The sequence below is a fragment of the Rhopalosiphum maidis genome, chromosome 2, assembly GCF_003676215.2.
Source record: "Rhopalosiphum maidis isolate BTI-1 chromosome 2, ASM367621v3, whole genome shotgun sequence".
NCBI classification, from domain to species: Eukaryota; Metazoa; Arthropoda; class Insecta; order Hemiptera; family Aphididae; genus Rhopalosiphum; species Rhopalosiphum maidis.
In genome coordinates, this window is record NC_040878.1 from 7552288 (window position 1) to 7565157 (window position 12870).

General features: G+C 27.9%; 1 protein-coding gene across 2 annotated transcripts in view; it reads right to left on the minus strand.

Annotated features, from left to right (window-relative positions):
* Positions 1 to 1149: 1149 nt before the first annotated feature.
* The window catches only part of LOC113553237 (G-protein coupled receptor moody), a 139522-nt gene continuing 127801 nt past the window's right edge, over positions 1150 to 12870 (minus strand). For both annotated transcript variants that reach the window (XM_026956454.1, XM_026956452.1), the window contains exons 3-5: positions 4118 to 4356; positions 2641 to 3232; positions 1150 to 2203 (exon numbers count right to left, since the gene is read on the minus strand). In XM_026956454.1, the coding sequence (XP_026812255.1) occupies positions 1844 to 2203; positions 2641 to 3232; positions 4118 to 4356 (1191 nt within the window). In that variant the 3' untranslated portion in view covers positions 1150 to 1843. The remainder of the gene's footprint in view (positions 2204 to 2640; positions 3233 to 4117; positions 4357 to 12870) is intronic.

The following is a 12870-nucleotide window of genomic DNA, read 5'->3' on the forward strand; positions in this document are numbered from 1 at the left end:
GGGGCAGTGATATATTATTGAAAAAACAAATAGTTATAAAGAATGTAATAAGAATTATAATAATTATTATTGTCCACGTCGATATTAGTATTTTATTATGTTGCGCGGCTAAATGTCCACGGCAAAACGAACGGTAATAGTAACGACGTTGTGTCACCCTTCTTACGAAATTAAGAACAGTACAAGTCCGAAAGCTGAAGAAGTACTGGGTACTTTCTAGGTAATAAAGACGCGGAAAAACGCGTATGAGACGACAATATAACGTAATATTTCAATTATGCTGCGTTGGTGTCAATGACCGTACGGCCAGTGTTTTTTTTTTTTATCGGTAATCTTGATAATATGTTTGCTATATTGTCGCCATCATGTAAATTTATTATCTGTTTGCGTAGACGGTAATGTACGCGATGTACTCTGCAGAAAAAACGGTCGATCGAACGTCGCGGTACGAGTTTTAGTTTCGAAATCAAATTAATTAATTAAACGTTCATCGTAGAGTTGTGGGTGCATCATATAATATACCAAATAGTATGTATATCGGACGATCGGCGCTATCGAGGGAGTCTGTGTAACTATAACCTATGTACCATCACTGTGCACTGGACAATTTTCGCCGGTTATTTATACTCCAATAATACGGACATTTCCTTAACAAGTTACGATTTTATAAAATATTAATCAATTTCTAAATGGTCTAATATCAACGGATTTTCGTTTTAGGTATTATATATCTTAAAACTACAAATCGTTTCTTGTATGGCTATAAACTATTAAGTAGTAAAAAGCACTTCTACAAGTTCGATTTGATTACGTATGAATCGGGATAATTTATTAACGTCAAAATATATTTACGAGTTAATTTACAAGAGAATTTAACTACTGAAACACCGATATAATTAATTCGTCTAATAATGGAACTTAATTTATATCAATTACAAGTAACGTACGTTAATCGAATAATGTTGTAAATTATATATATATATATATTTATTTATAAAGTTTTGATTATTCGTAGTAAGAAGTTTGGATTTTCTACTTACTCGTTTTTCATAGAAATATACTATATTATTTACATTGATCGATAATTTTAATGTACATCAGTCAATAGCTCAAATTATTTAGTTTTAAAATAAAAATGAATGTGTGATACCATTTTGTTCGATATTTAAATAATAAATTACCTGTACGGCTGTGCGTTATAATTTTAAAACTGTAAGGTGATGATATTTATTAGGTACGCATAGAGTGATGGAGGATGATTTTGTGACGAATAAAAATAAAAAACTGAGTAACTAAAAATTGTACGATTATCTTAATATTTAGAGATATTGACCGATAAACGTTGAATGGATATCGCCAAAATGTACATTATGTACATTGGTACTAGGGTATATTTTACAAAATGTGTAACTTTCTAAGGGTAGGTTCCTCGTTAAATAATACGTTCGTTTGTGTACGATTATGTTTCTGCCCTAGCGCATTTTAAGGTATTAATGTAGATGGCAAAATTTGTCTGTTAGTAAAAATACGTTTGGTATGTTTTATTTTTTACTGAAATATAGCTTTGTAGTTACATTTTTGAGGTAAACCACAACATGTATGTCTATGTCCTATTATAATTGTTTAGTAATTGTTTATTTTAGTAACAAAACTATCTATTCAAGGCAGTGATAATATTTATCGACACGATGGATATACTAATGATATACCGGAGAATGTAATACATTGGTATAAACATAGAACGGTATGGTTATATTAGGTGTAACCTCTAAGTTAATAATCTTACCATGTACGCTTTACATTTTAAAAATATTCTTATTTTAATCTAATTGTAAACTTATGCTTATGGACCAGACAGTTTTTTAGTCACTCCTCTGTGGGTCTGCTGTTGTTCCAGTGAACTTTTGCACATCAACAGGTTCTTGTACGCTTGACGGTACTCTGAGCTCATGACTACATAAATAATTGGATTGATGCACGTAGTTAAATATATTAGGACATATGCAGTTATGTTTAGAACGTGCAAGTCGTCCAGTTCATGTGATGTCTTGCTAATGGTGATTGGCAAATAGCACGTGACAAATGATATAAATATAACAAGGATCATTTTTAGCAGCTTCTTGTCTTTCGACGACATCCTGTCAACACCAATTGCGCTCTGTTTGCGTGTTCTTGGAGAGGAGTCCTCTTTTGTCTGAAAAACCTGTTCAACAATATTGTTATATTAACATTAAAAAAAAATTTGGCAATGATGGTGAATGATAATTGCAGTGAATTTTTAAGTAATACAATGTAAGAAATGTTAAGAAATTAATTAACTATTTTAGGTACTCGATAAATAGAATCATTTTTTGTGACATAAGACTTAGTCTTACTTATTTATTTTAATTTCATTATATTCCCTGTAGAATTAAAATAGACAAGATATAAACGATACCTATTGTTATTTTATGTAAAAATCTATTAACCTATTTAACTTACGTTTAATTAAATCCGTAGATAAAATTAGAAAGTCTCATTGAATTTTTGTTGTTATTATAGTAACGTTTATAGCATAGATTTATAAATTATATTAAATCTATGGTTTATAGAGGTTATAAACCATAGAATAGTAATAGTAATAGTATCACATAGACTTACAGCTGATACGACTTGAGTGATAGTGGCGTTCAGTGCGGATGATGGTGAACGGTCACGTCGTCTGGTACTCCTGCGATCAGAAAAGGATATCGGTGAATAACTGTCTTCGAGTCCTGACGAACTTGGATCGGCGATAATGTCATGCGGGGAAAGGAAATTTTGTTCCTTCGAGTCGGTAGTGGAGCACGTTCCGGTAGCTGTACTGGACCCGATGGCCGAGTCTGTGGATATCTCGGGCACCTTAAAGCGGGTCTTAAGAGTGTAATAGGGTGTAGTGTCCGATGGATTGGAATTCATCGTGTTACGTGGATTAGTTGTTACTGTAGCCCGTGACTTGAGAGCTGTTTTTCGGACGATATAGAAAATTCGAGCGTAACACACCACAATAGACAAGCAAGGCACCACAAATGCACCCATGAAAAGGATTTCCTTCGGCGACCGACCGACAGAGTCTGGAAGTATGGAGCACGAGCCAACGGTCACATCTAAACCGAATTGGCCCCATTTTCCAAGCCACGTTGGAACTAGTAACCCAAAACCACCTACCCATGTGACCGTAACCATAACGCCCAAATAGAATTTCTTATACATCCTGCAAACCAATTCAATACATAATAAGTACTCATAAATATAAGTTTAAAAATAATTTAGAATGATTATAGAAAAGTCAACAATTTTTTTTATTAAACTACTTTAATAAGAATTTTAAAATAGAAATAACTGTTATAATATGTTGCCATCTGTCTAAAATGTACTAATGTACCTATTTATGTCAAAATGTCATGCATATAATTTTGTTATTTGTATAAGAAAATTATTATTTTGGATTAAATTTACACAATATAAAATTAATATCCTCTGACAGTCATACTGCATCCAGCCCTCAAGCAATTTTGAGCTTAAAAATTATTATATATTATTAACTTTTTTTTTTAATAAAAAGTGTTGATGATGACAGCTAGCTAAAGACAAGAAAATTTCAAGTATATTCATGAAACCTTCTGTCAAACAAGTGACAAATCTTTTCTTTATCAGTATAACTCCTTAAATTAAAAAAAAATCTCGATAACAATAACATTTTTAAGTAAATTAATCCCACTAAATAAAATTAAAATATGTAATTTGTTAATAAATTAATGTAGCTGTTATACTTATACTGTAGTTAAAAGTTTAAGTATAATATAATTAAAACTAAATTAAAAATATAATATAGAGTTTGTTTATAATTAATAATAAGTAAAGTAATTTATAAGATTTAAACCAATATATTTTACAACGTCTAAAATAGGGATAATTAAACAAAATTATATTTATAAAAAGAAGTATTATATTCTGTTATTTTAATGTAAGAATGAAAATCGTTTAAACTTTTGGTATATGTTAATTACTATTATTTTTGAAAATTTGGTTTGAAATATAAAATGAAAAAAAAATTGTTCTAAGTTGGATAAAAAGATAAATAATATAATTCTCTTACTTTGGGTAGAGCGATGGATGTCCAATCATGATGTATCGATTTATGGTTATAGCCAGAATGGTAAATAGGGATACGGCTAATAACCCATATCTGACTAATGGGAAGAGACGGCAAAGCAACTGACCGTGTATCCACGATCTATACCAGAACGTAGAGGCAGCCAGAGGTAAGTTGAAGCAACAAAAACTCAAATCTGATACGCTGAGGTTGATGATGAATACGGCTGTTGCGTTGCGCACCTAAAACATTTTATGAGCTTATTAATAAAAAATCTAAAGTTTATGCATATAGAACGCATAATAAATATGATTGATACTATATTGTTGTGTATAATAAAATTAATAATTGAAATACATTAATTATTTTATTGATAGAATATGACGTTATGTTTTCAATTATAAGTGGTTTCGTAAGAATGATTTTTTGACGTATTTAATGAGTAATGACAGATGTAATTAGAAAAAGAATAACATGAAAACTAATCGATGTAAGTATAATGCGGTTAGTAAAACGTATTTGGCAATGAACAAGCTGAGAAGTCTGCGATAGATAAGCAACTAGTAGAGATGACGTCCGAAAAATTGAATTATCGTTTTTGGCTGACACGTTAAATGACATATAATGAAAAAAAGTATCCATTAAATGAAATGGAGGATAAAGAAATCTTCAATAAACTATATATCATACACGTCCTATCCCAATATTATAAAGTTGAGAGCATGGAGTTGGACGCAAATGCGAATTACTCACACAAGAATTACTTTTCATATTTTTTTTTCCAAAAAAAATAACACAATAGATTTCGTGACTGTTCATTCGACACAGAGCACATAGTATATGCATTATACATCTTCATTGTGACTTTTTTTTTTTTTTTTTTTTCGAAATTTGGGTTAGTAAATGCGAAGTAAATCTACAAAATATTATACTTTTAGGATTGAATCATACAACTGATCAATATCGATACAAAATATTTTTTTGTTAATAATAACATTTACATCAAATACATTTTACCGAGATTAAATAATAAACACAAGTGACGTGAACAGTTGAGGTGAAGTAAGTTTTCATAAAAAATGTATAGCTTACAAATGTTAATTTTAATTTGATAAAAATGGCGCGTGACTTTATTAAACTTATACATTCCGGTTCAGTCGTCTATGAAATGCGACTTGACGAGCTAGCGACAAACAAATAACAGTGTATTTATTTCTTGAAAAATAAATACAGATATACTTGTAGGTTTATATAATATTTTTATTTATAAAATTCATTTTATATTCGATATTCTAAGTTTTGATAGGTTTGTTGAACTTATTAAAATGTTGAATATATAGTACATTTTTTTCGTTTTCTTCTTTCAAAGAAGAACTTTGAATTCCATTTAAAAAGATAAAATTGCTCTTAACTGTATTATGATGATAATAATCTTAGAATTTTCGAATGAAAGAGTTCATAAAAGTTGATACAATACTTATACAAATAAAATATTTTTCTTATTATTACTATTATAAAATCACATATTGACATAACATGTTTATTTTAATAGAAGTATAATTTACCATAAATATTTTTTTTAGAATTTAAAAAAACTACTCAACAATAGTATTTAATATTACTAAAATCAATTTATTCTCTTTCAATTTATCATCATTCGTTTACCATTCACGTGTGACCTGTCAGGTATATTTTAAGTTTTTACTGATGACTGATTGGAAAAAAATACATTTAATATAAGATAATGAAATATTATTAAAATGTTAAATAATAAATATGATATCGAATAAATAAAAATTATTATTAAAAGAAGATATACAAAATACAAAATATGAATATGATTAAATTATAAAACATAAACATTTTATACCAGTAAAAAAATGTAGGAACAAATGATTGGAATTTTTTTGTTGAGAAATTAATTGTTTTATTGAGTGTGGAAGTTAATGTTCATTGGTTCCATACACTTTTATTGAGATCTTAAATTTTAATATTGATAAATATAATAATTATTTTAATATTCAATTGTCTGTGTATTAATCACATTTCCAAAATGTACAAAGTTTTCTGAATATATTTATAATTAAATAAATATAGCCAATAAATTTTAAATATGGTATTTATTAGATGCTATCGTTGTATCCCCCGACAAATACTTTTCTTTACCTACATAATTGGAATTAATATATTTGGAAATAACATATTATTTTTATTTCAATTTATTCTTATGAAATTTCGGTAGATCGCAGCGTACTCGCTATCGGATCACATGCTAACCAAATTCCCAATAAAATTTGAATTTTTCTTTAAAATGTACCATATATAGTAAATAGTAATGCATTTACGATGTAATGTTTTGGTATATATTTAGAAATCATGGAAAATCTATGCATTGAAGTTCAACCTTTTAAAATTGTAACCCATAGTGGAAGCGAACGGAGAAAAAACATAAATAATAGAAAAAAAGCATATGTATGTATTCTATCATTCATGCGACTGTAGTTTATGGGTTTGAATAGTTTGGTAGAATCGATGTACATATATGTTGGATATTGTAAATTGTCGCGGTGATTCACCTCCCTTGAACGAGTATTTTACGCGCGTAAGGTTTTATTTTTATTTTTTGGTCCACTATAATTGACATTTTACAATTTCATTGTTGCGCGTGCATCACGGACTAACAGGATTTATGACACTGCAGAGTGTCTACTCCCACAGTCACGTGAAATTATATACGTATATAGGCTTGCAGTACGTGATACTAATCGGATGTTGTTGAATTGATGATGATGAAATAACATTTGGATTATTGAAAAGCAATGGACATTAAAACGATTAATTTTATTACATATCCTAATATGTATAATATGAATATCGTGATGTGCAGAAAAAAATATAGCAAATACAGTTGATTATAATCATAAACTCGGTGCAGTTGGTTTATACGCCGCAACGTACTTTAAAATTTATATTATAATTTATAGTCTAAAATAAAATAATTTTACGGTTGGTTTACCGTTTAAATCAAACTAGAATAAAATATAAATATCAAGTAGAATCCTCTAGGTAAATATAAGTAAATAATATCTTAGACAGCCATACATAGCGCATATTTGTATTATACAGTGTTTTGGTATTTTTCTGTTTATTTTTGTTGCAATAACCAATAATTTGGTAAACCTTGGTACCCAGGTTCTGTGTAATAAACCTATTATCTTACTTGAATCGACTTGTCTTAGCCACCACCGGGGAATAATCGGATGCAGCTATGACGTCTGATGCCGACGCACAATGCAAACTTATTAATTGCTGAACCCAGTAGAAGGCTTAAGTTTATTAATATCAATTTATTTAATTAATGGCACTCGGTGGGCTCATAATATGGTAAAGGTTATTACAAACGACGTAGCTGTTGACAGGCTGCATAAAACAAACGTTGTGCAGAACTTAGGATCATCGTAAAAGATGAAAAAATATAAAGCCACTGCAGACTACACTCGAAAGATTCATTAAAAACAAATTATAAGTGAATAGCTATTTAGGTGTGACCAGAGAGCTTAAGAGTTAAGTACATACCTTTCGTGGAAAACATTTTTATTATTAAAGTTTATTGTATATTATAAATACGTTGTTCTACTTTCTAAAAAATTATTGTTTATTATTGTCTTTAGGACATATTATATTCAGTAACAATTTTACTAATTTTTAAATATAAATAAATTGTATGAATTCGCAACGATATACAACGACAATTGGAAATTATTATTATTTTATATGCATTACATTACTGCGTACGTGGCATAAATAATAGAATACAATAAAATAAATTATAAATAAACTATATGTTTTATTCAAAACATTACATTTGCATTTCTATTATGCAAAAGTTAGATGCATATACTTATAGTATAGAATTTATAAAAAGGAAAACAGGATCATATTATTTTTGGATATGTTACAATTTGAAATAAGAAACGTTTAATACTTTTGATTTTTTTTTAACTCTGAGAAATAACAGTTTTAATTAATCTTTTATATATAGATCAACTGCTGTCTGATCTGTTTAAATTTAAATTTTAAATCACCAAGTAAAAGTAAAAGTAAAATAAAATTAATACTTAGACAAAAAATAAATTTTGATGGTAATTATAAATGACACTAAAAAGTTTTACATTTTACTTTATTTGTTTACAGCCTGCAATTACTAAAAAGCTATTTACGTGTGTACGTAGGTACTTAAGATTACATCGACACGTAGTGATAGTTAAAACTCTCGAGTCCGAAATAGTACTATTATTTAAGCAATATACTAAACATTGGACAATTTAAAATCAAAATTAATATAAGTTTCTTAAAGTTACCTTTAAGCAACATTAAATAAAATTTAGTTACGGAATAAAGACATATTCTAAAGTTTTTCAATCTCATCATTCAAATGGATCTATTCGAATGTCTGATAAGAGTAGTAATGTCACTGTGTGTATTATAGTTATTTGACTGCCATTTTATTTTATCGGTGCTACAATATCTTTTTTTACGTCTGTTCATAAAATAATACACACACAAATACTACTGGAATAGTTATGTTTTATAGAATTACAGTAGTTAAAAACAGAAATAAGGGTAAAGTACTAAAGTGACCACTATTAAAAGGCCAACTACACGATTTTATAAAATAAAAATAATCAAAATTTAATCCAAAAATCAGTAATAATTCTTTTTTTTTTTAGAATTTTTCAGAACCTTAACGCACGATAATAGTATGTTTTTCGTATTAAATTCGAAAGCGATAATAAAATAAATCGTAGTACTCGAAAATCGATTCTAAGTGGATTTAAACCTCAGTTTGTTAACATTTGTTCAAAAATGTGGTTGTTTAAATTTCTTAAATATATTTTAGTAGTCTTACCTTACGTTTATAGAAACTTTGAAAAAATTGAAAAATGATCTCTTTAAAATACCATTCAAATCAGATTTTCTAGTTCTTAAAGAGACTATATGAAACTTTTTGAAGATGCGAAAAAAAGTATTCACCGAAAATCTATAAAATATCAATAGTCGTGGTTTAGCTCAAAATCAAAAATATGCTAGGTACAGCAAAAACTATTTAGTTGTTAGTATTATTACTTGTAATTTTTAACAACAAACTCTAGTTATAAAATAAATCATTTATAATGTAGGTGGTAAAAAGATCTTTTCTAAATTTAAACAAATCACTAACACGAATAAATTAAATGTTATTTGACATGACAGTTTTTTTATATACATATATATATATAAGTTGATTATGCGGTTTTTCTATACGTACTTATCTTGACTATACATACTTTTATAATAAAAATTAATTTCTCTCATTTCTATTTTATTTCATTTGAATTTTCAAAGGATGACATATGTCACAAAAATAAACATTTTCAAGTACCTAATCAGTTTGATGTGAGGTTTGTAGAATTTATAATAAGTTATAACTAGTTATCTGAATTAGGTAAGTTTTAAGTGATATGTGTAGGTGTTAATTGTATAGTTTTCAAACTTGTAAAATGATTTTTTCTCAATACATTTATACGAATAAATTATTTATATTTTTCGATATTTGGGCTTAGGATGTTCAAACAGTCGATTTTATTTTTGTAAAATATTAAAAAAATATATATTTAACACTTAGTTATAGAATAAATATATACCTATTAAGTTTAAATTATTGTGTAATAATGATGTAGACTTACACCTAATTTAATACACGTGTAATAACGGAAAAGCAATTAAATCCGTAACGAAATGAAAATTGTGAAAATCTGTGATGTAAAAAAAATACTATACCGATAGTTGTTCGTATTGATTAAACAATGTATTGTAATTTACTGACACTTAACAACAACAAAAAACATATCCTCATACTAATAAATAAGTAAAAAAAAATAAATTGCAATTTAGTTTTGAATAACGATTAAAAAAAAAAAAAAAAAAAAAAAAAAAAAAAAAAAAAAGAAAGAACGGTGTGACTTGGAAAAAAGGACAATTATTTATTTTAAATAAATGTATAGAACATTTTTTACGATGATGGTTTTGTGTTGCACCGGTACCTTTATCGCGATGTTATAAACGGAACTTTCATTCCGTTGGCCGTTTGTTTTCCAAGTATTAATATCAAAAATACCACACAGCTAGGGGTTCTTTGTATACGTCCACCGGTTTTCACGCACTACCTACACTATTCGTTATTTGAAATAATAACGTTGAGTTTCACAGAAATAAAACCGCGTAATAAAATGCCGAAATTCGCGTCTCAGATTCGCAGCTATATATTATTATTTTTTATTCGTGGGCGAAATCAATTAACTTTCACAGCGGCCGAAGACGAGGGTTATAACTTATAAGTATGAAAGCGACCATGACGATGGAAAAAAAGTAACAGTATATCTATATTATATTGCGTTTATACCCCAACAATATTTTTGTTTGCTCCGGAGGCTGTAGCGTTGCCCATTCACGAATGTCCACAGCGTGCCCTGTCATGAAGGTCACGTACCCGTCGCGACCGCCGTGCGTTGGTTGGCTTCTGTATTTTTATGCGTATAATTCGTCCAACGAAAGAATGAGAAGTATATAACAGACACACACAAACACACACACACACACAAGCAGATATATATATATATATATTTATATGGTGAGATAAATAAAGAAGAATATGGAAGAAAAAAAATGTATTTACTGTTCGGGTTTCAGGAGCCGACCACGGTCATTTTGTAATACTGTCACGTTTCGTCGTTTTTCGGGACAAACAACAATTTTTACACAAATCTTTCTATTGCACGGACAACAAAATCGAGCTTACGCATATATTCTGTATAAACAATAAATATATTTACGAGTAGTTTAAATGCAATGGCTCACGAACATTTGGTTTGGAAAAGTAATATTAACAGACACACACACACAGACACAAAAAAGAAATGTAAGTATTATTATGTACTTATTCGAATATTAAAAATAACCTTGCAATACTCACAGCATCATAATAACAATAGTAAACAGTATCACGAAATGTATCCGCACGCAGCTATAAGGGTTTGGTCACGTGACACGAATCTTGTAAGATTATTTATTTATTCATTTTTTTTTTCAAATGAAAAATAGTTTTCATAATTATGACGATTTTCTTCTAGAAACACTCGACATGAGTCGTTTGATAATTTTAATTTGTCATTCCATAAAGATAAAAGCATATATTTTACCCGAAAATACAGAGAAATTAAATTTTCTAAATTAAACTTGTTATTATAAGTAGGTACTTATGTTTTTTTAACGTCAATTTAAGTTGTAGTCACTTAACACTTTTAAATATAAAATTAAAACTAAGCAATATTATAAATATTGATTTTGTAAATTATACCGCAATCTTGTAATTAACATTGAACTTTAAATAGCTAAACATTATTAAAATCATATATACTATTCTGTAAAGAGTGTAACAAATTATGTATATTTATGTTATGAATTTAAAATTTAAAATTTAAGTTATTTTTTTTAGACATAAGTGATTTAATATTATTATAATAATTCACCATTGATGCATAAGCATACATTCTCAACATTCATACTTTAAAATGTTGTTATTCTACTTGATTTTTATTTTTCGTTTGGATCACTTGTCGTTTTTAATTTGTTATACCTACTTAGCTTGGAATAAAATGTCCCTATACTCTAGTTTAAAAAAATTGGTTATTTCCAAGTGGATGAACATTCTATCAGATAAAGGGTAAAGTTCTGAATAAAAAGGTTTTCTACAGTATTGTTAAAGCCTACAGTTTTTCCAAATGAATCCTACAATGGATTTTACGGACCATTTATAATCATTTCAATATATATAAAATGAAATTCAATTGTTTTAAATTAATACCTATAGTTCAGCATATATACAGTGGATTAATTAAGCATGTATTGTCTTATCGGTGATGAATTTTGGAATTCCAAACAGTCAATTTAGAGAAAGATATTGAATTATATTATTCTACAGAACACATATACCCGAGAATGACAATCAAGCTCTCATGTATATGTAGAGCAGAGATCAAAGTAATATTAATGATAAAATTCCAACTTTGGGATAATAAGATTATCGACAAGACTACTTTAACACATTATTAACGCATAACTTTATAATTACAGAACCCATCACGTATTTTAGAATACCACAGCCATAAAAATATAAGAGACTTAGTAAAATAGTTGCGTTATGTTTAAAATTGTTTATAAGTATTAAGTATATTTAATATAGCCAACTAATTAGTAAATATAGTTAAATTTGTGAAATGTAAGTACTTAAGTGGTCGAGTACTGTGGAAATTAAAGATTAAATCAAATAATGTTAGTATTAATAATAAGTAAGTTTTATTTAATATAAATCTATCAGAGTAAAAAATAATTTTTATTTTAGGTAAAACTCATTTCTATGATCTATAATGATTCCACACAAGAAAAAAAGTAAATACATTTTTTCACAGTACAATAAAATATATGTTAGTTACATTAGTTATAGTGCAAATATTTTGCGTAGTATGCTATGCAAATATTTCAGAAATTATTTTTTCATTCAATCAAAAATCGGTTTAGACTGTTTGGAGTTTCATGACTGTATCAACATTGCTATCATGATCAGAAATTGAATTACTGAGATACAAGTTTTACTTTATCCCAAAATAAGTTATTGTATGAAATTGATTTTTTTACTTGGTATTTATGAAGAGCAAATA